This window comes from Lissotriton vulgaris, chromosome 10 (assembly GCF_964263255.1).
Source record: "Lissotriton vulgaris chromosome 10, aLisVul1.2, whole genome shotgun sequence".
In the NCBI taxonomy this organism is placed as follows: domain Eukaryota; kingdom Metazoa; phylum Chordata; class Amphibia; order Caudata; family Salamandridae; genus Lissotriton; species Lissotriton vulgaris.
Genome location: NC_141698.1, coordinates 160,277,753 through 160,305,612, shown reverse-complemented (window position 1 = coordinate 160,305,612; position 27,860 = coordinate 160,277,753). Strand labels below are relative to the sequence as shown.

The following is a 27,860-nucleotide window of genomic DNA, read 5'->3' as shown; positions in this document are numbered from 1 at the left end:
ATTTCACCCCGCTGCAGCGCAGAAGCAGTGCATAATGTGCGCCAGCGGTTTCAAGCCGTGAGAGCTAATTTTTGAGAAATGTTACTTCTCATCATCAAAGTTTGCCTTATACTTGCAGCAAGAGTGACAAAGGCTGCAAATGGAGAAAGACGGGAAAAGATCAGAAGACCGTGGCAAAGTGAGATAGCTGGGATGAAAAACAACCTGCAAGAGTGAGCTAAAGATGCAGGAACTGTAGGGGGTGGAGGAACGAGCCATGAGGTGGAATCAACACATCCTTAGTATCATTCACCCTCAGTATTTGGCAATGCAAATAGCAGGTACCTAAAAAAACCTTGGTCCTGTGCACTTATCTTTTTTTTTTATAGTCAAGTTCTACACAGAAGGGGCAACAACTCAGTGTGTCAACATAACTATGAATCAAATACAGTGGTGATTACTGTTTTGCACTTTAAACTACCTTGTTTATGTTATTTAAATTAGAACACTTAGCACTATAATACAATTTTAAAGACCTATTTCACAACTGAAGGTGTGAGATCGTCTTCTATTTGTGTACCATTCATCAGTCTAAATGAATACCTACTCTTTTATTCAGTATGTGTATGAATGTATACACAGAATTTTTGCTTTCGGCTGAAGCCTTCCTTTCTGCCTTAGCTACCCTTGGAGAGTCTGTTGTACAAAAGACGTCACTTTGTTATCCACTTAGAGTGCGCTACTATTGGAGTCCTTGGTAAACCAGTGGTAAACAGCAGTACCTACCAGAGGTAATGCCAAGTAACCAGTAACTGCCACAAGACACAGGAAACGCCTCACATTAAGGGGATTGAATTGAGGATTTTTGGTTCCAGGCTGCAAGAAAATGTTATGTCACTCAATAGTGTCCCGTATTAAAGTACGAGACCATATGAAAAATTGAAATCAAAGACGGTCTCTTGTTTAAAGCTTCAACACTGAACAAGGTACTAGACGTAGGCTCATTGTCTTTCAGGTCCACAGTAACATCACCCATCCATACGATCAGTATTAACTGCTCTGTTGGACTCCAGTAAAAGTCATCTAAATGGAAATATCCTTGGTAAAGGACTGCCTGCCACTTCTTTTCAAGCTGCTGCTGCATCGCAGCATTTGTTAGCCTGTCTTCTAATAAGCATTGAAGACAGACTTTATATATTGTAAAAGGTGAAAAAATGTGAAAGGGGGTTTCCTCCCAACCACAAATTTTACGCCTATGCAACTCGTTTCATTCCACCCCGGTAGGACGCAAGTTTCCCAATCGCTAGTCAGATCTAATAAGGCAATATCGCCTTAGAGAACGTCACTGTCACAGGCTCCCAAATAGCGATGAATTGAAACCTATTGCATCATTCATAATCAAGGATATCCACACCAGGCAGTCAGACTTCCATACTGAAAAATGTGCTGGCCGCTTCCGGACCACGTGGATCAACAACTTGGCAAGGCTGGAAATTCAGCAAACACACAGAGGGTTGACAAGGAGGTGAGACATCTATATTAAGATATATCCATCCAGACTCAAGATCGAGCCTTCCTAAATCCAAGAGTCTCTCCTTTCCTCCTTCAATTTAAGAAGAATCTTAAGTCCTACCTCTTCAGACTGGGCCAGCCTCAAATCAGATGCCCACAAATCCATCCTTTCATGCATCCTAAGGACCCTGAGTAGCCCATAAGCATCAGCTCTTCTTTTGTTTACGCCCAATGCATTCCTCATTATTATTGTTACTTGTGATTTTTATAGCAAGGCTTTACCACTAATTTGGTCTTGAGGCACAGTAGTCTTATCTTATTAGCTGCAAGTCAGAGAGAATATTCGTTGTACGAATTATTGCATGCTGAAGATGACTGCCCTGTGTGCGATTGATTAGAAACCAGATCTTGCATGCGGATTGAAGAACGTGTGGGTGCAGTAAGCTGTCCCGAGTTATTGGGCATTAATAGCGTTCTGAGGGGTGCTTAAAAAATATAGATGGCTTAGAAATGGTGGCGTGAATGCGAGTGTGTGGTATACAAAGTCGTGCAGTCTTGTTTTTATCACCCAATCAACCAGAATGTAGCTTGATGTCAGTTAAGTTATGTTTTTAGATGGTGTCAGTTGAGTTAAACTGCTCCTGATGCAGGTGAGCTGAAGGCAGTGTGAGTTGTAGTCATGTACCGAATGATGTTGGGAAATATACCTGGGTAGTCACATTTGGTATGACAATAGGAGAGTGACAGATGGGATGTGGAAGCATTGTGGGAACATAGTATACAGAATGTTGGCTCTGCTGAATGCACCAGTTCCATATTCCATAATTACATTTGTAGGCTGCAGCTTAGAATGACAAGAGTCAGGTTGCTAGTAGTAGTAATGCCACAGTATCTGAGCTTGCAGTGCTGAACTGTTTTCCTCAGGCTGTGTAAACGACCTGGATTAGCTGGGCATGTTTGTTGCTACAGAGTTGTGCTCTTTGAGGCTAGATGTGCACTATAAAAATACTCATCATAATAAAAGTAGTAATGTGACATTCACAGAGTGTAAGGAAGGAAAGGTAGGTCCCAGAAAAGTCTTCATTTATGACCTTCCAAATAGTATGTATGTATATAATATATATATAGATCTTCAAGGCACAAAGATGTGGAGCTAGGAATAGTAAATTGTTACTTCTCTGAATGCACTTACTTTTCGATATTTAGTCCCTTGATATTCTGTCCTCAATATTGGTATACCATAGTATTGTTCGTGTCGATATTCAATAGTACAGTCATCCGAGATATAAGTAGGAAATAGCTTTGCAGACATTGCACTGGACCTGTCATTTGTGGTTCATATTTCAGCTGTGAAGACAGAGAGGGAATGTTTGCTTGATTATGCAGCCTCTAGGTTCTTTCAGAACTGATAACACTCATTATTGCATGAGGACCAAGGCCCAGCCATAACACATTCAAAGTCACAAACGTAAGGACGTGCCCCATGCGAGCAAAGAAAGTTTTTTCTGATACAAATCCCTGATATGACATGCCACTCAAGCAACACGTTATGAAGTTCAGTTCTGCTGTAATAGATTCATGCTACACGCAGACCTGGTTTGCACTATCTGTACCCAGTGTAGCAAACAAAATATATATATATTCCTTCACAGAAGTAAAGACCCTGAAATGGAAGTGATGTCTGTTTGAAAACAAATGGCACAAAATTGTCACAGCAAATAATAGGTTAGTTAGTAAAATCTTTCCCGACGATTTACAACATAACTTTATTTCAGAGCAAATCCGCCCACTGCAATCTTCAAATTCACCCCAGAGAAATAATTTAACAGAGATTTTAAAAGTATGTAAACTGATGTGCAGAATTGCTGAGAAGCTGAAATTCTGTACTATGATCTCTGGGATCTGATCTATAGGTTTTTCACCCCAGAAATAGCCACCATTTGGAATATTACCTCAACAAGCCCTCAAGCAGCCTCCACTTTCACCTGTCCTGTCCCTGAGGTGCTCCCACACCAGTTCCATAGAGGTTCCTAACAGAAGCATCACAGTCGTCAGCCTTCGTCTTCTACTCTTGAAATCCACATCCGAGAGATGATCGAGTGATACTTAACCAATCCATGCCTCCAAAACTAGAAATAGGTTGTTGATCTCTTTATACTCATCATTGCGATGGTTTTTATGAAGCACTATTTCCGAATCACTAAAAATACTAGCATAATAGTTCAGTAGTTATATGAATATAATGGCGGAATGTTAATGGGTTTCCTGTATGGTAGCATGATGTGAACATTGCACAGTGATGGAGGGAGTGGGCTTACCAGCTGTATGGCAGGATAGCCCTTCTGGCTCGGGAGGCGTGTTTGCTCTATTGATTGCGTGAGAAAAATTGCTCTAGGTCATGGAAGAAGTCTGTCTTTCATGGTGAGGACCACAACCTTACTTTTAACTAAGAATGCACCTCAGTATCTGCCATTTGCCTAACAGAGATCAGAGCTTTCTTACTAAAAAAGTAAAACAGATTTATCATGGGAGTACCCAGAGGGCCTTTTCTTTCTTTCTTTCTTTCTTTCTTTCTATATGGCCCTAGTTTTTCTGTTTATTCCATGGCTGCAGATGTTGGCTGAAGTTATCCTGGAAAACCTGGTCCTAAGGGCAATTAATCGTATAGATCTGTGAACATCTGTGGATTGCCAAAAGATCATTCCAATCACACCTCTAATTCTAGAGATTGTTACCATGCTCCAGACTATTGCCAAAAATAAAAATAGCCAATCTCTGATAACACCTTGGCTGCTAAGGCAATTTTCAGCCTGTGCTGGAAATTGCTATTTTCCTTTATTAATGACGAGCTGGGCTCGTCATCAGCACACGACCACTGTGCACCATGACGAGCCCAGCTCGTCATCAGCAGCGAAAGGGATAAACATATAACTAGACAACACAGTACAAACATCCACTAGAAGGACAACATTTGAAAAAATGTGTGAATAGCTAGATGACACCTCACGGGCGCACCACCAATGGGGCCCCTGGTTGGTACTCATCAGGATGGCCCTGTTCTCATCATCGGTGTCACCTAGCTTAACGTAAACGTGTCCGACACCCAAAGGAAAAGGAGACAGTGAATGGTGCAGTGTACGCAAAAACTTATATGTGACAAGGACTAACAACGTTCAACATATAACACAACAACTACTGTGCATACAAGATACAGAAACCTTTTATTTGTATTCTCTTGTTGCCAACAGTAAACATATATACATAAAAAGGAGTGATGCGAATACTACCTATTGATTCGCACTCAGCTCGCAGCCGACATGTTTCATTGCCTTGGTATGATTCAGGCAATTTCTTCAGGGCAAAGATTATTGAAAAGCCAATGCCAGCGATACTGTGTTTTACGTGCTAACTGCCGGCTTTTACTTTCATACCGTTACTGCTACGTCTTTATAAAATCATGGAGTCTTCTCAGACGCCGAACGAATATTCTCCACTGATAAAAATAGAAGGGAGGAAAGACCATACTCACCGATCGGGAGTGGGTCCATGATTTTATAAAGACGTAGCAGTAACGGTATGAAAGTAAAAGCCGCCAGTTAGCACGTAAAACACAGTATCGCTGGCAGTGGCTTTTCAATAATCTTTGCCCTGAAGAAATTGCCTGAATCATACCAAGGCAATGAAACATGTCGGCTGCGAGCTGAGTGCGAATCAATAGGTAGTATTCGCATCACTCCTTTTTATGTATATATGTTTACTGTTGGCAACAAGAGAATACAAATAAAAGGTTTCTGTATCTTGTATGCACAGTAGTTGTTGTGTTATATGTTGAACGTTGTTAGTCCTTGTCACATATAAGTTTTTGCGTACACTGCACCATTCACTGTCTCCTTTTCCTTTGGGTGTCGGACACGTTTACGTTAAGCTAGGTGACACCGATGATGAGAACAGGGCCATCCTGGTGAGTACCAACCAGGGGCCCCATTGGTGGTGCGCCCGTGAGGTGTCATCTAGCTATTCACACATTTTTTCAAATGTTGTCCTTCTAGTGGATGTTTGTACTGTGTTGTCTAGTTATATGTTTATCAGAGATTGGCTATTTTTATTTTTGGCAATAGTCTGGAGCATGGTAACAATCTCTAGAATTAGAGGTGTGATTGGAATGATCTTTTGGCAATCCACAGATGTTCACAGATCTATAAGATTAATTGCCCTTAGGACCAGGTTTTTTGTGATTTTTGATTGACTGAGTGGAGGGCGACCTAGTCCTGTAATTCCCTCTTGACTCCTAGTATATGGATATGAAGTTATCCTGGGTTATCAGGTACGCAGGTGGTGGTCAGCTGATGGACAAGGTTAAAGAAGAGAATGCTGGATCTGTGGCAGCCGTCATTGAATCTACTCAACTTTACTGTTAACCTCCTCAGTTTGTGAGCAGGACCCTTTGAGTCAGCTGCAGCCTAAAAGAATAGCCACTCTCTTGTGCCCCTGGCGATAGCCGGCCTGCAATGTCCGCAACCCTGTTGCCAGGTCTGATGAAGAAGTAACTTTCTTTGTGCATGATGGTGAAGGCTACACGTTTTGATGTTTCTTCTGAATGTGTGTGATAACAAACCTAAAAAAAAAGACTTGAATCAAATAAGTTTGTAAACAACCCTCTTATCAGCATTAAAATATCTTAATTTCATATATCCAGAGCCACACATCACCTATAAATAATAGTAATAGCTTGTTGATTCCTGAAACATGTTCATAGACAACCTATAGTTAGCACATGTGAACCTGTCATTCGTTCAGAGCTGCCATGTGTTAAAGGCACACTTGCCCATATTTGTAAACTCCTTACCCAGTCTACAGACTTGGTAAGGAGTTCCTTCATCCTTGGATGTTCTCACCCTTTGGTTTTTCGTCATCCTCGCCTTGGGGTTTCGTATTTCTCCTGCCCTGTTTGTCTCCTATGGGGGTGTGGCTCAGGGTTGGGTGGTTTCTCCTTCCACTTTCACTCACTCTGTGCATTTGGCGGTCTGCCTATCTCGTGGGTCTGCCTCTTGGGTCTCTGGTGCAGGGTTGCTCGACACGTTTTGTGTCTGCTTCCTGGGCTGAGGCGGCGGGGGTCTCTTTCCAGGCGTTTTGTAGAGAGGCCTCTTAGCGGTCCCATCTCACATTTGTTTGGCATTATCGCCTTGCAGTTTTATATGCCTCTGTGGCCGGTTTTGCTGTTGCCGTTTTGGACGCTGCTTTTCCTTAATCATTTGTTTGATTAAGTTTTGTACTTTTGCAAGGAACCCTGGTGTCCTGCGTTTTTTCTTCCTGGGTCTCTGCTTGTTAGTTCCTCACTATGTTAAGACTGGGACGAGGAGGACCCATGATGGGGTAATGTCTTGTTACTTACCTGTAATCTTCATTACCAGAGAGGGTCCTCCTCGTCCCAGTTTAGTTCCTTTCCTCCCTCCCGTTGTGTTTGTGTCTGGACTTGTTGATAACAGGCATGGCAGTGGGTAGGAGGGGCTTATGTTACTTTTTGAAAAATAATCTAGCATATCTAGCATTCTGATTGGCTGTCGGGAGGCAGGATTACCTCACTATGTCAGGACTGGGACGAGGAGGACCCTAACCGGGGTAATGAAGATTACCGGTAAGTAACAAGACATCAGGAACCATGAGCATGTGGGCTGTGGTCTCTCAACCCATACAAATCACATAAAGCTATCCATCACTCCTCCTAACCACAATTCTCACATTTTGGCGGCAGAGCACACCCACACCCACTGATTAAAGATGGACTGCCCCAGCAAATAACGACATGCGCATGCTTCAGCAGGAAGTGTCACCGACTGACAACCTTTCTTTCAGTTGTTTATCTCAAAAAAGCAAAGTACATGTACTAAACAGAACAGGAGGACCTTCTTGAGGCAACATCGTAAAGGAGAGTTATGTGTAGCTAACAGGATATATATCCCTCTGTGAACGCAACTGCCTCAGGGAAAATATTTAAAAACCGGAATTCTGGCTTAAACTGTGTAAACATTTGGTAAAGTATGTGCACGCATTTAAAAGCATTCCACCAGCTGGATCACTGGGGAAGATTGTACTCTGCTGTTATTCAATAAGACAGTAGGCGTGTTAGAAAGTAGGAAAAATGTGTATTTTTGCGAGAAACCTTGTAACCACATGCTTATGGTTTCAGCAAAAAAACATCTTTGGCAGCCAGCAGGACTTTGAATGTAGACCCGTTTAGGGTATAGGTGCCTTGTAAATGTAGATTTAGCCCCAAAACATGACCATTCAAACAGAACAGTCAAGGCGAAAAACCCTATAAATTAAAAATGAACATGGATTCAGAGCTTTCACTTAGAGGTATAATAAAAGATCTGATTGTAACTGGAAGTAGGCATTCAGTTGAAAGTGGAAATGAAACCACAGTCTTCACTCAACAAATTAAATGGCAGCCAACTCATGTTAACTGGCATCAATCAATGGAGAGGGCAACAGACTGTGGTGACATCTCCATCAGTCTGACCTTGTGCCTCATGGGAACAGTCCAACCCGAACTGCCAAGCCATGTGAGTGAGCTAAAGAATGATGATATATTAAACCCAGATCAGTTGACTGGGGGTGAGTGCTTGCAATGTTCAACACTCCGTCCATCATCCCCTTTGGTTTGGTTTGTTCGCCCTAATTTGGCAGGGTATGCCCAGACTGGGTCCCTTGCTCACTTTGCCACTGGATTCAAGCTAGCCTGGCTGATGACGGCTGATTAGTCAGAAACCAGTCCCAGGATGCTTGTTTCCGGTCCAGGGAAGACATGGCTTGGCAGTTCGGGCTGGACTGTTCCCATGAGACACAGGGTCAGACTGATTTGCATATGGCCATGTCTGAACTGGGGTGGCGGAGTGAGCTAAAGAATGATGATGGATTAAACCCAGATCAGTTGACTAGGGGAGAGTGCTTGCAATGTTCAACACTCCGTCCAGCATCCCCTTTAGTTTTGCTTTGGACACCAGAGAACATGGCAGATCGCATCACGGGGCCTATGGAAAACCGGGCAACCTTGAGAACAGTCTAAAAAGGGGAAGGCCCTGGAACGAAATCCAGTAACCAAGATCGATGACCGACAGGCCCCACCAGATGGAAATCAGACCGGACCAACGATCCAGTAGCATCGGAGCCGAGCCCCCAAAATTGCAACATTGCCAACAATGTAGACAGGAACCCAGAACCAGTGAAACATTAGGATTTGAACACATAACCTCTTGAGAAGGAGACCACAACCATAACCACCAGGCCATGCTGACTCCACCTGGGCATAACACTAATTGACCAACACCCAGGGGCAGCTGCAGGCACTGCAGAGGCTGGGAACCAACTGGAGTGCAGCCCCCCGACCACGGGCCCGACCACGAATGGGCCGAAAAGAAGGCTGAGTACCCGAAATTACAGATCCTGGAAAAAAGACTAGTCCCTCGGCATAAACTGTCTTTGGAGTAAGCCAAAAAATCCCAGGATCCACAAAAGGCAGGAAACGGACCAAGACATCTGAGCAGCATCAAGGCACCAAAGCACGGTCCAGAGAGACCTCCTACCAGCCACCGCTGCCTCAGCAGCCGAGGAGATGGCCCTCAGGGAAACAAAAGTACAGCAGACAGAAACTGAGTCAAGACCTCCATCTGCATCAAAACAGGAGTGAGACCCCCCTGACCCAGAAGACAGTCAAACAAGTACCCAAACCCTTAGAATGGACCTGCAAAGCATAGGCTGAAGAAGCGTCAGCAAGCACCCCAAAAGAGAAGTAGCAGAAAAATGCTTAAGAGCGGACACCACCTCCCGCACAACTGGGTCAGCCCAGGACGCCACCTCTGAAGACAAAGAGAAAGAAGAAGAAGCCATGAAGGACAAAGCAGAATTGACTCCAGGAACCCGAGGGAACTGGGTGACAAAGTCCGCTAGGTGACACAGCTACCCCAGAAAGCGCGGAATCCCCTGCATGTCGATAGCAAGCCACAACACAGCCAGAATATCTGGGAGGACATCATGAGAAGGCAAGACATCTACCACTGAGGAACTATACACAGAGTAAAACCCATCATCAGACAAGGACCGGGTGTCAAATCCCAGCAGCGCACGAACAGATCAACATGTCAGAAAAACCTCGCCTCGGATGTACTTCCCTTCAGGAAAATCGTCCATGGCCTCATAAACATCCCCAGCCTAGTTTTCAGAAGGCTCCAGCAGAGCAGCCTGCACAGCAGAATGAAATAAATCCTGCAAACAGACCAGGAAAGTCGCAAAAGGACATTACACTGCAAGGATAAAGATGTCGTAGACACTTGAGAGGAATACTTAACACCCATGGCCATAAGTAGGAAGAGCAAATCATACAGGAAGCCCAGCCACGCCAGGAAGTACCCAGCCACTCCACATTAACACTGTCACCAAGAAACCAAGACCAGTGTAACATAAGACTTTGAAAACCAAAGGGACAGCCCTGCCACTGCCACAGAACAAACAACCATGACCGCGGGAGCCGGATGCTACTAGAAGACCCCAGCACAGGAACATCCCGAGGCCAGAATGCAAGGAAAACTCCCCGTCCCAGTCAAGCACATGCACAGGGAGCGCGTTCTGGCCAAGGAGCAGGAGCGCGGCAAAACGGAACGTCGGTGCGGCCGCGTACACCAAAAGTGTATGGTAAACACTATTCACAGTAAAAAAAATAAAAACTCACTGCACCGCAGACCCAGCCCGTCCAACTTGAAAACCGGCAACAGGAAACACAGAGCACACCAGCGTTCCGATCGACGTTCGACAGCAAAAAAAACAGGCATGGTAGTGGGTGGGAGGGGCTTATGTTACTTTCTGAAAACTATTCTAGAGTTCTGATTGGCTGTCGGGAGGCAGGATTGCCTCACTATGTCAGGACTGGGACAAGGAGGACACCTGAGGGGGTAATGGCTTAAGCCGTACTCATGAGGTGGGGATTAAGGCGTGAGGTATGTATTGCATCCAGTAAATACTGATGACCCGGCATGTGGTTTCTATAGGCTGTGGTAACTACCTCGGTTAAAAGGAAAATTGGTTCTGTCGGGTAGCGAAACAACTAATTTGTAGATTCGATCTGCATTTGATATTACCACCTCCCTCTGACAGGAATTCACAACAGGTTCTTGCAATAAATGAAAAGAAAAGCCTGTATAGAACTATTTGTATCTTTATATTTTTCAAAATGCGTTCAAATTAATTCATAAATGACTGTCAATATCATAGTAAAAAAGTGCAACATGTGACAATAGTGAATAGTGCTTATGTGACACATACAATATGTACAAAAATGATTTCCAATATAGACAGTTTATACACATATATACAAGTTCTACTTTCAAAAGAGGCCGTCCATTAATAAAAATGTACAGAATCCCATTTGTTGCTTTGTCAATTCTACTGGATTTCTGGAGTATTGGGGCCAATTGGGAAAAATGTTGACGTTTCGACCCTTCGCGTGCCAAGATGAATGAGGTCGCAGCGGGTCTTTCTCAAGACAGATGTAACAAGCACGACAGTCCTGGAATTCAAGTGCAGTTGAGTCACCTGGACTGGATCGGATTAAGGTCCTTAAATCCGTAATGAAAAGGAAATTATCCAAAAAATTCACGGCTGTACTCGGGACCTCATTCATCTTGGCACGCGAAGGGTCGAAGCGTCGACATTTTTTCCAATTGGCCCAAATACTCCAGATACAAATAGTTCTATTCAGGCTTTTCTTTTTTTTATTGCAAGAACCTGTTGTGAATTCCTGTCAGAGGGAGGTGGTAATATCAAATGCAGATAGAATCTACAAATAAGTTGTTTCGCTACCCGACGGAACCAATTTTCCTTTTAATCATAATATACCCAGGTTCTGAGGGACACAGGGTTAACCCCAGTTTTTACATGAAAGTGGTAAATACCTCATCTTCCGAGTTTTTCTCTGGAATGAGTCAGTGGTTTGCAGCACAACTTTCCTCAAGTGTTAGAATTTAATTTCAAATTTGTTTTATTAAGTTCAAGAGCAAGAATAACAGGCACAGTAAGGCGATAAGCATGCAGTAGGGTTATGTAGCGAGCGAGACAGACAGGCACGTCTTCTCTGAGAGGCCATTCAGAAGCATATAAATCACACCTACACAGTATGGCGATGCCGGCATATAGTTGAAGGTGCCTCCACCCAACAGCCCCTCCATCCTCCCCCCTCCCCGACCAGTATGCCAGTAGTTCGGAGTCTCCCTGAGTGCACTCTCGGGCTGACAAGTAGCAAGGTGTTTAAGGTTGTGGCGGAGCCTGTGGTGGGTCTGTGAGCCGCAGAATGCGAAGGTATTTGGGGCAAGTGATTTCGTGAAATTCCCTGGAAAAGAGGGACAGGAGTGGGTGCCAGGTCTTCTGGAAGGAGTCAGTCGATTGTGTGAGTGTGGCCTGGATGCGTTCCATGCCCAGTGTGAACCACAGTTTGTGTAACCAGCCAGTGTGGGTGGGTAATGTGGTGGAACCCCAGAGTGACAGAACGTGTTGCGACGCTGCTTGCATGGCGATGCCCATCTGTTTGCCTCGCAGTGACCTTAAGGGAAATGTGAGCGCATTGGGTAGCCCTAGGATAGTTATGCAGGAAAGCGCGGGACTTCAGTTTCAAAGGTGGAATCAATATCATCCAGTACCGCTTTCCAGTACCCTTGCAGAGCGTCGCAGTCCCACAGGAGGTGGGTCAGAGTGCCCCTTGCGCCGCAGCCTCTCCAACACAGAGCGCTTCGGAGAGGATTGCCCTGATTGAGTCTTGCCGGAGTAAGGTGCCAGTAGATGGCCAATTTTATCGCCGACTCCCTGGCGGCAGTGTTACGGGTGGTGTGTGCCGCTCTATAGAATACAAACCCCCATTCCATGGGCGAAAGTGTTCTTCCGAGCTCCGATTCCCAGCGCCTTTGCCCCGCCGTTTTAACTGGGCCGGCCACAGGTGATAACATTTTGTAAAGGTCCGATATCAGGTGCCTATCCGAGTCTTTCGTGATCAGCCATTTCCCAAACGGCGTCATTGGTCAAGCAACTAGGGGAGCGTGGTCCGGGTGCGTGAGCCAGTGGCGCAGCTGGAAGTATTGGAACATGTGAGGTTTAGTCACTCCGTAGCCTTGTGTGATGTCGGCAAGGGGGAGGAAGCCCTCTAGGTCAAAGAGATGACCGGCTGAGCGGCAATCTGTGCTCCGCCACTGCAGGAAGGCACGGGGATCGGTGCCCGGCGGAAAGTCCGGGTTATCGAAGAGCGGAGTGAGCGGGGAGGGGAAGGTCGTCAGGCCCCGCCTGACCGCCACCGTGTCCCACGTCCTCATGACGGTGCGAGTAACCGGGGAGCGGAGAAGGTATCGCGGTCTATGCTGGCGGGCAAGAAACGGTACCTTCCACAGCGACATCTGAGCCATCGCTCTGTCTTGAAAGAGCCATCTCTTTTCCGACTCCGGCCTGTACCATTCCACTAAATAGCGGAGCTGTGAGGCCTGAAAATATTGCTTGAGGTTAGGGATCCCGAGTCCCCCCTCGTCAATGCGTCTGTGCGCCACCTGTTTGTGCAGTCGTGCGCGTTTCTTTTCCCAGATGAACTGGTGGAAGGCATTTTGCAAGTCAGCAATCGTACCTGGCGGCGGCGTGACCGGAAGGGTCTGGAAGACGTATAAGATCTTGGGCAAGGCTGACATTTTTACAGCCGCTATGCGGCCCAACAAGGAGAGGGGTTGCTTTGACCAGCGCGCGAGGTCGGCTCGAATTTGAGAGGTAAGTGTTTTATAGTTAAGGGTCACCGTTGAGTCCGTGGAAGCAGTGAGGGTAATCCCCAGGTATGGAAACTGCGCGGAGGATTGCAAGTCGCAGCCAAAATCAGGTGGTGGGGTATTAGGAAGGGCGTTCTTGCCCAGGGGTAAGATCAAGGATTTCCCCCGGTTGATTTTGAAGCCCGATACCGCTCCGAAGCTCTCCACTTCCTCCAGGAAAGCAGGTATAGAGCTGGACGGTCGGTCCAAAGCAGCGATCATGTCATCGGCATACAGTCCCACCACGTGGGGTTCATGGCCAAAGGAGATACCGCTAATGCGAGGGTTGTCTCGGATTTTCTGCGCCAGGGGCTCCACGTACAGGGCGAACAGAAGGGGCGAGAGGGGGCACCCCTGACGTGTGCCTCGTTGAATTTCGAAGGGGTCCGATTTGAGGCCGCCCAGCCGGACCCGGGCCATAGGATGGTGATAGCAGCTCGCGATCCATGCTTGGAACCGGCCGCCCAGTTGGTATCGCTGCAGGACTTTTTGTAAGTAGGTCCAGTCGACACGATCGAACGCTTTTTCCGCGTCGATGGCCAGAAGCACCGAATCCGAGACCTGAAAGTGAGATTTATCCACGAGGTGCAGTAATCGTTTAGTGTTATCACTGCATTGTCGGTTTGGGACAAAGCCCGATTGATCCGGCTCGAGGATACCCGGAAGGCAGGGGCCCAAGCGGGCCGCCAGCACCCCAGTGAATAGCTTTAAATCTAAGTTGAGTAAGGAGATTGGACGGAACGCAGAGCAGTGCATCGGGGATTTGCCCGGTTTGGGCAGCACCACTACGGCAGCTGCCAGCATGTCCGGCGGGATGGAGCTTGGGCCTTCGAAAGAATTAAACAATCTCGTGAATACCGGAGCTAGTGCATGGCCGAAGAGCTTGTAGAAGCCCGAGGAAAAGCCATCAGGGCCCGGTGATTTGAGCGGGCGGAGGCGTGAGATGGCGGCCAGGACCTCATCAGGGCGGATGGGAGCATCTAAGGCCTCCACTGATGCTGGGCATAGTGGCGTGATTGCCGCCGATTGCAAGTATGCGTCAATGTCGGACGGCGAGACTCTGTCTTCACTGTACAGAGAAGCGTAAAAGGAGCGGAAGGCGTTAGCTACCTGCGTGTCTTCAGTGAGCGCGGTACCGGAGTCGTCCAAGAGAGTAGTGATTTTTGAGCGGTGAGTTTTGGCTTTTAAGGCACTGGCAAGAAGGCGTCCGGTGCGATTACCTCCTACGTAGTACGTATGGCGGAGGCGAAGAGCGGCAAATTCCGCTCTGTCTGTATCGATGCCGGCTAGTTGGGCCCTGGCGGCTTTCAGTTGACGCCAGATCCTCGGGGCGCAGGTGCGGCTATGAACTCTTTCAAGTTCAGCCACTTGTGCTGAGAGTTCAGCTCTCTTTTCTTTGCGGACCTTGGCGTCAGCAGCTGCGATGGCGATCAGCTCCCCCCTGACTACTGCCTTCAAGGCGCCCCAGAGAGACGACACCGAAACTGCAGGGGTGTCATTGGTGGCGAGGTAGTCCGAGATGCATTTGTGGATTTGCCGAACAACAGCCGGCCTCTGCAATAGGGGTTCGTTGAGTCGCCAAGAGCCAGGAGTGCGTGGTACCGTGGGTATACGGAGCATCAGTTCCACCGCATCGTGATCTGTAAGGGCCACTGGGACAATGGAAACGTCGGCTACTTGAGGGAGCAGTTCCGAAGAGCCTAAGAAGTGATCTAGACGCGCGTATGTACGGTGTACATGGGAGTAGAAGGTGAAGCGCTCTGCGTTGGGGTGCGCCGCCCTCCAGAGATCAAGAATGCCCCTTTCTTGCAGCCAGGACCCACCCTCCTCCGAGAGAGCGCCAGTATCTCCATAGCGGTGCCCGGATCTGTCCTTGTTCGTGTCCATGACTATATTGAGGTCCCCCCCAATGAGCAGTTTAGAGGGAGGTGATTGTAGTGTCTCGGAGAGTGCAGTTTTTAGAAATGGTTCTTGACCCGTGTTGGGAGCATATATGGTGCCTATTGTCAGCGCGCTGTTCCCAATGAGGAAGGAGTAGGCCAGGAGGCGTCCCTTAATCTCCCCTACCTTGGTCCCCACCCGGCCTCTGAAACGTCGGGACACTAGGATGGCCACCCCAGCTTTCTTGGACGGAAGGGAGGAGAAGTACTGCTGAGGAAAAGCCCGGGAGCGCATTCTGTGCCAATCTTTGATCAGGAGGTGGGTTTCCTGCAGTAGGCAGACATCAGCCCCCGAGTTTTCGAGATATGAGATGACAGCCCTCCGCTTGATTGGATTGTTGAGTCCCTTTACATTGAGGGATAGTACTTTGAGTGTGTCAGTCATATTGTAAGAGTTCAAAAAAACCTAAGCTGAGCATCATGTATCGCCGCCGTGCACGACATGCCTTGGTCAACATCTGAATCCTGTAGGAGTCCCTTGGCATACTGGTCCCCACCCACTCTCCCCCCCTTACCCCACCCACAACTTCGTACCCCCCCATCGTCCCTCTCACCCCCCATCCCAAAAAAGCCTCCCTAACCCCAACAGGATGTGCCCCTCTAGGTACAACATAGCCTCCCTTCACCCCGCTTTCCGTCCCTCCCTCCTCCCCATAACAAACCCCAAAACTGGAACTAGTCAAAGTCTCGGGCCTAATTGTGTATGAAACAGATCCGTAGAAAGTCAATAGCAGGGGTACCATGGCGGTGGCCGAATTAGCGGCTCCCCGACCTGTCGCCCAAGGTCATTATAGCGTGAGAGAACACCCCCAAGAGTTCTTAAGCTTACAGATCTGTTGCGGTGTTGTCCGCCACTTCTTGCACCGCTGCCTCCCGCTCCTGAGCGACCGTGGCGGTGTCCGGCTTCGGGATGTTTCTCGGGGAGCGCCGTCGTCGCACTGTCTGCCAGCTGCCCCTCGGCCGCTGCGACGGGTCGTCCTGTGATCTATGTGGGGATGCATCTCTGGATTCAGACCCCTCCGGCATTTCAATGTTCAGTAGGGCACAGGTGTCGTGGAGCGACCTGAGTTGATGAAGCGAGCCGTTCCATTTAAAGATCAGGCGGAACGGATGGCCCCAGGAGTAGGGTGTTCCATTGTCTCTCAAGAAGTTTGTCACTATCCGGAAGGATTTGCGCTTCAGCAGAGTGATGGGAGAAAGGTCCTGGAAAAGAGCCACGGGTTCGTTGCGGAATCGAATAGGCTGTGCCCTGCGGGCCTCCCGAAGAATGCGCTCCTTGAGGGGAAAGTCCGGGAGGAAAGCCAGAATATCCGGTGGAGGGGCCGACTCTCGGCGCGCCAGGCCAACTCTGTGCGCCCTGTCGATTCGTATTTCAAAGTCTTGAGGCTCGCCCAGAATCTCCCGGAACAGTGCTTGCAAATAGTCTATTAGATCATTTTTTACAGCTTTCAACGGGACTCCGCGGACCCGTATGTTGTTCCGCCGAGAGCGGTTCTCAAGGTCCTCAGAATGCGATTGTAAGTCTACCTGTTGGTCCTGTAGTCTAATGATCTCTTGCTGCAGCCTCTCCACCTCCATGCTGCGCGATTGGTCCGACTCCTCCACCAATGCCACCCGTTCACCCAGGCCGTCCAGGTCTCGGCGCAGTTCCCGCTGTTCCCCCGTCAGCTCTTGTTTCAGGGCTTGAAAGTCCTCCCTCAGGGTGTTGAAGAGGGAGGCCAGGAAGGCCTTGGTGATGGGGGCATTGTCCTCTTCCTGTCCCCGGGGGCTCCCGTGGGGCTTCGAGGAGGCCGCTGGTTGTGACTTCTCCACTTTCGGTGCAGATTTATTCAAGAGGTCCACGATGTTCCGATTCCCCTTCCGGCTGGAGTGCGCCATGATGTCCAAGTCAGGATCTCGTAGATACGGACAGAGGGGGTAAGGGGCGCTCTTTTGGCGCGAGGTGCAGGGTTCGCGAGGCCTGGCAGCTACTCCGGTGGAGTCGCGCAGATGGCTTCAGGAGCTGGAAGCAGCGCCTCGGCAGACCAGCTCCTAGAGCGTTGCAGTCGAGATGCAGGTTAGGTGTGTTTCCGTGGGAGGCGTCGACACCTCACAGGCGTGGGCAGGCCCCAAGCCGGGGAGTAGGGTAGCAGGCCGGCCATCCGCCGGGCCCCGGCGTCAGGGGCACAGTCCTCCTCTTCAGGGGCCTCCGGTGTGCTCTCTTCCAGAGCGCGTGGCGCGTGGCAGCGCAGGGGCGTCCTCAGGTCGGAGCTGGGGGACCACAGTGGCAGAGCCCCCTTAATGGTCCCACGTGACTCCCATGCGGCTCCTGTTCCCCAGGGGGCCAAAGGCAGCGGGCCCCGCGTTGTGCTGAGCGAGGTCGCTCTTCTGTGTGACTAAGATAGGCCTCGCGCCGGGGCCTCTAGTATGGCGCTGACCTCGCAGGCAAGCCAGTAGCGGCGGGCAGTGTTCCAGCTCCGGGGCGGGGCCCCCTCCCGACACAGAGCTCCAGGCGGGGGGCCGGAGCCAGATGCCGGTTGCGGGGCAGTCAGCAGGTGAAGCGCGGCCGGCCTGGTCGGACCCGACCCCCAGGGAGGGGTCCCTTCCGGTCAAAGCTTAGGCCCGAAGCCGGGGGCTGGATTTGCGGGTGCCCGCCGGACCTTCGTGCGGGTCCCGAGCGCGGGCCCCGAGTGCAGAGGGTGTCAGGTGCTGGGTGCGCAGCCGCCGCCGGGGTCCAAGTGCCTCTCACCGTCTCCGGCTGGGTAGCGCCGCAGATCTACCGGTTGCTCCACCTTCTCCGGCCCCGCCGGGCAGCCTCAGCTCCGCGCCGCCATTGCGCCGGTCCCCTCAGCCTCAGCAGCAGTGGACGCGATGAAGTGACTCCGCCGGTCCGGATTCTGGCCAGGGGGGTGCTGCGGCGGGGTGCCCCTCAGCGACACCCGTTTAAGCTGGGTTTTGGGGGGATTTTCGCCGTTTACACCGTGCTCTGGGGCATTGGGCCGGGGAGCCTCACAAAGCACGTCCGTTCAGGCCGCCATGTTAGCCACGCCCCCAAGTGTTAGAATTTAAAGCGCATTTTCACAGTAAATTTCGGCAGGTCTGACCTGTAAAAATTTACCAGTGGAAAATTAGGGGTTCTGTAATTACCGCATTGCTTGAAATTCTGATCTAAGAGTAAACTCCAGATAGCACAAGGATCACAATTTAACTCTCCCCTCATAACCGGGGCCTTGGAATTTTGTACTTCGCAGAAAAACACAATTGCGTCACCAGGTCTTCATTGAACTATCATTTAGAAGTAAATAGTAGCGGCAACCTGTAAGGCATCCAAGGCTTTAACCAACAAGCACTTTAGTAGAACTATGTCCCAACCTCACACCTACCCCAAAAGGAGAACAAGCATTGGCAAAGTCAATAAGTATGCTGTTGGACCCGGCCCTTTAGGCAGGTTCACCCCGAGACTTTTTTCTTTTTCCTAGCCTGTTTCTGTGACCTGGTGTTGGTGATTTTAGGCCTCTGCGCATTTTTTCACTGTGGTACAGTGTAAAGTGCTTGAGCTCTCTGTGTATGTGTGGTGAGTGACCTGCCCTCCCATAGGAATGAATGGGGAATATGTATGCCCATGGTAGTTCCTGATGTGTGGGGAGTGCAGGGGCGAGTTTGATATGTGCGAACTCGTGAGATTGAATGCTGCATAATGGTATATGCGGCATGATTGTGTCTAGTCTAGAAGTGCCACTTTTAGAGGTTGGCATATTTGTGTAATTTGTGTCTGGCGTGTGATTGGCTGGTGAGCCTGGCCCAGGAGTGCCTGGGCCTGCTTGTGGATTGACTGTCTGGTTTGAGGATTGCAGGGGCTGGGGAGCCCCAGGAGGTTGTCTGAGTCAGCCTGTGGATGAAAGGCTGCATCTGCTGCCAGGGAAGTGGGAGGAGATGGCACCTGGGAGTGACTAGGGCTGTGCCTGCCTGACCACAATGCTGGCTCCACCTCCCGCTGGGCGACTGTCACCTCTGTCCCTGACACTGAAGAGAGTTCTCTAAAACCAGTTCTAGCTGGTTCTCACACTGCCTGCACAAAGACTTCAAAGACTTTTCTCTGTATAAGAAGGGGCTGTGTCCCCTTCCAATTTGTTCTTGTTTTCTAACTTGAATCCTGCCAGGGGTGTGCTGCTGCTTGGGCCCAGGGGAATCCCTGGGCCCTGCCCAGCCCCTGGATTCCTGGTGGACTGGTCCTGGACTCCTGAAGAACTTTGCTGGAGGATTTCCCTTAGTAGGAGCTGCTGTGCTGCCTCCTGGATGCCTCAGGACTTTAAGGACCCTTCTTGATGTAGGGGTCATCTCTGGGGGCTTGTGGGGCTGGCAGTGCCCCCAGCGCGATGGAAGTGCTTTATTTTTGGGAAGAGCGCTGTGGTTTTCCCTGAGGGGAGCGCTCCTGCCCTTTGTGTGCCCCAGAGTGCTTCGTATGCACTTTATTTTTATAAAGTCGGGTGCTACCCCGTGCATGGCGCCCTAGCGAGTGCCTACCTCGCTTCTATAGTTTAATTGATTTTCGAGGGTGGTTACCCCTCTCTGTGCCCGTTGAAACCACCTCCGCGGCCCTCATGCCGCAAACACAGGAAGGCAGGCACCAAAGCGCCTGACTCGGGGCGGGACTTCCGGTTTTGCGTGGAAGTCCCGCCCGCTGCCGCGTGGGGATTTGTTGGTGCCCGTCCGAGGAGAAGAAGCATGGCGGCTGGTCAACAGGGCTCCCGTGAGCTGAGGGAGCCCTGCAGCAAGAGAGAAGGAAGCTGCCTGCCGTGTTCGTCCCGGGGCTCCTGAGTGAAGGGAGAGCCCCGGGGAGAGAGTGAGGACCAGCGCAGGCAGCGGGGCTCCCATGTGAGCTGGGAGATCCCTGCGAGGAGAGGTGATGGCGGCGGAGGGGGCCCGAGGCACTTTGTCGGTGCCTGGCCCCCGCCGCGGATGAAACCAAGACCGGAGACTGTCCCAAGGCCTGAAGACAAGCCGGTGAGTGGGGCAGCTGTTTCCCGGGTGGTGGAGGGGGCGTTGGGACACACTGTCGGTGCCCGCCCCTCTAGAGCAGCACCAGAGGAGTGCCCCGCCGTCCCGGTGAGTGCGGGACAGTTTTGCTACTTTGTTCACAGAGCGGCCCCGGTTGCCAGGGGGGGGCGCGCCAACCAGTGGGGCATTTCTTTGCTGAGAGCCTGAGAGGCTCACGGGGCAGTCATTGCTTGGAGCCTCGAGGCCCCAGTGGGCCGTTTGCCATCACGAGTCCCCAGAGGGGGGACTCCTCCCCATCCAGGCAGCATTTTTGTTACGAGCCCCGAGGGGCTCATGGGGGCATATTTGTTCAAGAGCCTGTGTGGCTCCTACCTTGTGGCACTGTTCTGCTCAAGGGCTAATGAGATCCCATGCCATAATTTTACTGATGACACAGCTGCCCAGCACTTTGTGGGCAGCTGCACCGTTTAGGCTCCTGACTTTTGGACACAGGGCGTCTTAGCCCCAACAAGGCCAGTTGGCCTAGGGACTGCCACAGGTGGTGGCTTATGTAAGTTTTGCGCAATGTGGTTACCTGCTATGTTTAGGATGGTAATTGCCCACTGTGTGCTTTTGCGCTATTGAGTTGTGTTGGGGCACCTCTGAATGTTTTTATGCATCATGTGTCTTTCTTTCCCTGCGCTGCACCTCTGAATGTTTTAGGCATCATGTGTCTTCTTGCGCTGCACCTCTGAATGTATTTTATAGCGTCATGTGCTTTGTTCTGAACACCGCTGAATGTGTAGGTTTATGCATCATGTGTTTCCCTTTACTACTCCTCTGAATGTATATTTATGCATCATGGGTAATGTGTTTTTTCCTAGACCCCTAAACGCTGTGTGATACTTAGGTGGTTGTCCATACACCTCTGAATGTTTTTAGGCATCATGTGTTTTTCCTTTACTACTCCTCTGAATGTGTTTCATGCATCATGGGTAATGTGTTCGTGTTTATACCCCTAAATGTATTTTATTGTTAGGTGGTTGCTCTTTTAGTACAGGTGGTCCTAGTGAGGTCCTGGTTCCTGTTACGAGTGGTTACTGGTTGTGTGCCATAGTTGCTAATTTGTGCTACTATGATTTTTATTCTTTATTATTCTTTATTCTAGAAGTGCTATTTCTGATTCTGACAGTGGCCCACGTGGCCCTGTCTTGTGTAAATAATCCCATGTGAATATTGCCCGTGGCAGTTGGCACAATGTACATGTGTGATACTATCTGATGTGTGTTTACAATACAGAAGTTATTTTTTTAATAACCTTGTGTGGAGTTCCTTTTGTGGTGTGCCTAGGATGTTGTTGCTGTTGTGTGCTGGCGCAAATGCTTTACACATTGCCTCCGAGTTTAGCCTTACTGCTCGTGCCAAGCTACCAAGGGGGTGAGCAGGGGTTATCTTGGCGTGTGACTCCCTTGCCCTGACTAGAATGGTGGTTTCTGCCTGGCTTTGGCGTCAGCCTTAGCCTACCAGAAATAGCCAGTTCTAACATCTGCTTTTTGCCTCCCCAGCATTTTGGCTTTGTCAAAGCTTGTTTTTTTTCTGATGAATACTCCTAACCACAGATTCCACCCCTTATAAGAATGACACTCAGAGTATAGCCCAGGGGCCGTATGCAGCCTTCCTGACCTTTACATGCGGCACCCCGGTCAACCGCAGCACTGAGCTGCTGTGTACCCGACTCAGCTCAAAAATTAGAAGGATGTTCAATAAACTGGCAAACCTTTATTATAAAGGTTAATTGAAGTTAAAGTTAGTTGCAGGCAACACTTAACTTTAAGTTCACCATCATTTTTAAAGACTTCTTGGAGCAAAAGTGTAAAAATATGATTGTCTCGCCAAAATTATTCATCAAGGTGACTGGTCACTGAACTAATCCATCAGCTGGCCTCGACATGCCCCGTATTTCTCAGGCCATCATCAAACATGCAGTACATTGAGGGCTTCAAATAGGCATACTGCAAATTTCCCATGTGTTTCTGGCTCCCTACCGTACCTCCAGGCCCCATTGAACTGCGTGTGCACCCATGGTGTCATCTGTCCTTTTCCAGTTACTGGGCACCTACTGACTCAGCTACACAATTTTACTTCAGTCCCAAGAGCCAAGCCAGTCCCTGCTACCACTACACTGCAACCGCGCCACAGGCACCTGTAGATGATCAATGCCATTGTCGGACCCCGAACCGACTTCTGCTTGAGTTCGACCAGTGTCAAGCTGTGAAATTACAAAAGCGCAACTGGTCTCCATGCTCCCTAGCTCTAACCCAGCCCCTCTGCCAGGAGTATAACATTTCCTCATCAGGTATATCATACTGCCCTGTGGCATCTATTCCCAACTGCTTGTGCTCGAATTCCCAGAGATGTAGAGTGCTGTGCAAGAACAGACAAACATATATCTTTAACTTTGTTTACTGTCTTTTCCAGGTGGATATTGTACAGATGTGCATCATTGAAATGAAATCGAGACCTGGCAAACCTCTCTATCACTTGGAACATTTCATTGAGGGCAAGTACATCAAATACAACTCCAACTCTGGTTTCGTCAAAGACGACAATATTCGGCTAACCCCACAGGTAAGCCCAAAGCAGGAGTTCTAGTTTTTGCATCTTCATTTTCTTAACTGTGTTTATAAGTCTTGCTCTTCATAACAAGCCACTTGTTAAAGCCTGATTTCCAAGGGACACTGTTTAGAGATGTTCATCCCACAGAAATTTGGTTTTCGGTCATTAACATGCAATAGAGCTACAATATAGCTACAGAGCAATGAAGTTCTGCACCTTAGGAAGATTTTACGACACTAGCACAAACAGATATTTTCCTCCAACTCAGGGGCATCCTGCTGAAACGCCCAGATAGTTTTCCATGCTTTCAGAGGGCCTTAAGCTCTTCGCAATTAGAAGTTGAGAGTTTGTTTGCTTAATAGGAAATAGACCGTGACTCCAAACCAAAGAAGAAGCTTGCTGTTCAGAAACTTTCTTGTAGACCAGAAACATGTATGTCATTGTCTGTTTCTGAAACATAGAAGAATGGATTGCCTCGTAATGTAATTAAAGTGTAAAAAATAAAAATTTAAAAGTTTCTGGATGCCCAGAAACTGAGGGCATAGATGTATTTATTAGACCTGTTAGGGGCTTTATTTCAAGTACCAATTAACTCCTTACCACAAGTATCCACGGTTTCTGGTTGACCTTTCTTTTTAGCAGTTCTAACCTTGTATTTAGCCTTGAACATCCCTAAGCACATTAACCAAGGCAATGGTATCTTGGTGGTGCTGCTCAGTGTTTGACTGGTAACAATCCTTGTCTGGGTGACAGGGTATTCAGTAGGGAGTAACAAATGCAGAAGGCCAACGGTGGACTTCAAGTGCCGCACCAACCCCTGGTTATTTCCGTAAGTATCTAAAGAGTACTTATATGCTGTTGGTGTGCAAACATAACTCCTGCACCCACCGTCCAGGAGCTACCCGGCACCTCGTCGAGATGCTTGACTGACAGCTCTATAACGTGGCCCTCATCATGGTGGCGCACGTTTCTGAAACACCATTCTACTTCACGATGCTTAAGGCATGATGGATTGAGACGATTATTGTTCAACTTTACTGACTGCCCTGACGAAGTTCTAAGAACGAAACGCGTTGGCTGTTGCGTGGCTGTTGTTTTTACACTTTGGATTTATATCATTAAAGACTTTTGCAACGAAGGAACTGATTGAGCTTCATTATTAATGCTTGGATATCCTGGTAGTGCACAACTCCATTATCGTCAGGGGTATTCAGTAGGGGTGCAGGAGTTTTTAAAATAGATTCTTTAGTCTTTGCAGTAGATTCTAATGGTGCTGTTGGTGCAGTGCCTTTCTGTTTTTTTGTGGAAATCACTGAACGTAACCTTTCAGGGACCGGAGTATATCAAATTGTTCTACAAAAAAAACCAGGGCCGGTTTGAGTTTTCATTCTTTCTAAGCAGGTAACAGCCTTTTGGACTCCAAAAAAACAGTTGCTGGATTTTGGCGAGAGTATGGGAGGTGGGGGCTGGAATGCCAGCAGTAGGTAGTTCCAGGTAACCTTGCACTAACAGCCTTCGGCGTCTCTGGGACATGCTTGTCTGTGAATGACCTATGAGCTGCCATTTGTTATTCATGGTATGGTGAGTAATATGTGTAGTCAAACCCTCACTATAACCAAAGACACTGTTCTTATTCATCACACTGGCTATTGAAGGACGCATTAATCCTCATCTCTCCTCAGTGTGCCAGACAAACATGGTTCTCAGATCTAGTGGAGATGGCACAAGCCAGAGTGTTGAAACTGCCAGCTCATCAGGACTTGTTAACAATGCAAGGGGGCCTGATATGCCGCCCAGAAACCGCTATATTCAGCTTAGCAGTATTCGTTTAGCGTCAAAGTACACAACCCTAATGTAATGAATCACTGGGTTGGAAAAGATTAACACGGAGAGATTCAACCCAAGGCCGGCACAACGTTCTTGTATAGCGGCGAACCCGCCCACTATCAAGGTACGCTTTGATTCTTTGTCACAACGTGTTTAGAGCACATCTCAAACAGAGGGAGAGTGTATCTAATGTAAATCCAATCTTTTATTCTTCCCGCAGGGAGAGGTTCCCCGTTTCACAAATAAGGTACTTTCTTTGATTTAAAAGTGGATGAGTCCACGCGATCAGCCTATTCTTTGAAAATCCCTTACTTATACAATGTCTTAATTAATTCACAGTGACAACGACCCCCCAGTCCCTGTCCTGAGGAGAACCCGTTGAATGACATTGGGTTCGAAACGCGTCGACGTTTTCACCTCCGAGACACGAAACTATCAGGGCATGCTAGGATTTAACACAAAAAAACCATTTTGGAATTGTTTTACTGTTCCTATGTTTCTCCTAGCCTAAGCACCGGATGTGGTATCTTTTCTATGTGTCTCGTGATGGTTGTAACAAGGAGGTTTACGTTTAGATTATTCCCCTTGTCCATTAGAAATTCAGGATTGGAGCCTCTGTAAAGCGATTAATTTGAGGCCTTTTCACAGTTGTCTTTGTTATTAATGATGACAATTTCTTTGTTTTTTGTAATGTTCTGATCTTTTGTTGAGTTCACAGAATGTGTTGTTTGTAAATTCATGTAATGTTGTGATGTAACTTTTGATGCTAAAAATATTTATGCAAAAACATTTTATAAAAAAATAAGTCAATCAATACAAATGGTTGTCCAACCCAGTGATTCATTACATTAGGGTTGTGTACTTTGACGCTAAACGAATACTGTCCGGTCATTGTTTTGTTGTTCAAATTGCTAGTGGCCTAGGCCGGTCAGTGACAGGGCCCAAGCCTCCCCCCAGTTTCTCCTTGTTCTAGAACAGGTTGTTACCCGTACGGCTTTAAGTCACAAGTAATTTATTTTTCACTTCGCATTTATTTTGCATCCAGGTCTCCTGGTCTATATTATGGCAGACAAAGATACATTATCATTCAGTGAGGAACATATCGATAAGCTCCTCGCGGACTCAACACTTTTCACAACGGTCACTTTGAGCGGTACGGCTAAGCAGCAGAACGTAGCAGACAAACTCTTAAGATTGCAAAAAAAACATATCAGGACGGAACTACACGGCCAATTTTTATTGGCAAACCTAAGAGCTGGAACCATTCCTTGGGGCCTACAAATCAAAAACGTTCCAGTCATTTTCACTGACGACCCCGTCTATAAGAAGGGATTCAGCTGCATTAGCACGAAGTGCAGCAGGGATCTCATGGTCCACACAGTGGAAACGGCACACAGAATCTGTCAAAAGGAAATTCAAGAGATAGAAGAACAACTAAAAATCATCAAGGATAATCATACGGAAACAGAGGCCAAGCTTCTCCTTGAAAAAATTGAGAAAGAACTAACAACATTCAAGGACAACACCATTAACTTCAAAACTTCTAAGTTCGAAAAAGATAAAAAATCATTCAATTTAGAAACGGTGTATCCGTACCTAAAAGAGGACTTCTATACTCGTTCTGAATCCACCAGATACCTAAACACCTACCAGGGGAGATCCAAGAGAAGATTCCTCACATTCTCTGAGACTTCTTCAGACGCTTCAGTGGAATCAGACTCAGGAGAAGGACCATCCAATAAAAACCAACAAAAGAGGCCTTTTTTAGGGCAGGGCCAACCACAACAGAGGACCAAATTCAAACCGCAATGGGAAATGAGCACTCGCAAACGGAACTACAAGTCGTAAAGGATTCCTCAATTATCAACATCTCTGATAAAAACCTGACCAAAGCTGAGGAAGAACTGCTACAGTTGGGCCTGTCTTTTGTTCCTGATACCCGCATGGACTTCACCAAAGTAAAACTTGAGATCATAGAATTTTTTAGAAAAATCCGTCTAAAATGGTTCTTTAGAGACTCGACAAACCCACAGCCATTGGAAGTTTCGGGCCTCAGGAATAAATCTTCCTTCTGCCCTCCTAGCAACAACATGGCCAAAAACATCATCACTTTCGAGCAAAAGGTTCTGTCCTCATTGAATGTGCTGGAGAAAAAGAAACGATTCACCCCAGCGAATCTCTCGAAAGACCAAAGACAAGCCATCATGACCCTAAAAAACCAACAAGATGTGGTCATCAGACCAGCTGACAAGGGAGGGGCAGTGGTCCTGTGGTCGAAGGAACTTTACAAAGCAGAAGGCAGAAGTCATGTCTACAATCTGAACTGGTATCGCCGCATCACACAGGATCCCACAGCAGAAATAACTTTTGAAATAACACGACTAGTTAAGGAAGCAAAAGAACAAGGTATTCTCGGTCCTAAAGAAGCCGAATTTTTGGTGAAACGCTATCCCAGAACTCCACACCTGTACTTCCTCCCGAAAGTACATAAAGACCCCAAGACCCCACCTGGCCGACCGATAGTTTCGGGATGCGATTCAGTGCTCGAGCCGATTTCAAAATTTGTGGACGTGTTCCTAAAAGAATTCATCACGAATGTACCGTCATATCTCCGTGATACTACGGACTTTATCAACAAAGTAGAAGGCATGGATTTTGACCCAAATACCCAACTCTTGGTCACGATGGACGTTTCGTCCTTATATACACAGATCCCACAACAAGACGGAGTAGACGTGATTGAAATGTACCTAGAGACCAGACCACGTCCCCATAGAGTGCCAACGGAACTGATCGTCAATTTTGCGGCCCTTGCTCTAAAGAAGAATTTTTTTATGTTTGAAGAGGAAATGTTCCTACAGATTAAAGGATCAGCAATGGGGTGCCCATTTGCACCCGAGATGGCAATATTGTACATGGCCCAGTACGAGGAGAGGTTCGTTTATAACAACAACCCATACAAAGCCCAGATTGGGCAATGGATGAGGTATATAGACGACGTGTGGTGTATCTGGAATGGTACACCACAAACTCTAGAAGAGTTCCATAACTGGTTGAACAGCAGGAGTCCAGATATAAAGTTCAGCCTGACATATAACTGCCAAGTGATGCCATTTCTAGATGTCGAGATTAAAGCTACACCTGATGGGCTTCAGTCGACCCTATATCAGAAGAAAACGGATAAGAACAATTCGCTTCATTATAGAAG

At 48.1% G+C, this 27,860-nt stretch overlaps 1 protein-coding gene across 6 annotated transcripts in view; it reads left to right on the top strand.

The window, feature by feature from the left end:
• EEF2K (eukaryotic elongation factor 2 kinase) overlaps positions 1-27,860 on the top strand; it is a 259,662-nt gene that overhangs the window by 124,540 nt on the left and 107,262 nt on the right. For all 6 annotated transcript variants that reach the window (XM_086940768.1, XM_086940769.1, XM_086940770.1 and 3 more), the window contains one exon: positions 22,688-22,837. In XM_086940768.1, the coding sequence (XP_086796894.1) occupies positions 22,688-22,837 (150 nt within the window). The remainder of the gene's footprint in view (positions 1-22,687; positions 22,838-27,860) is intronic.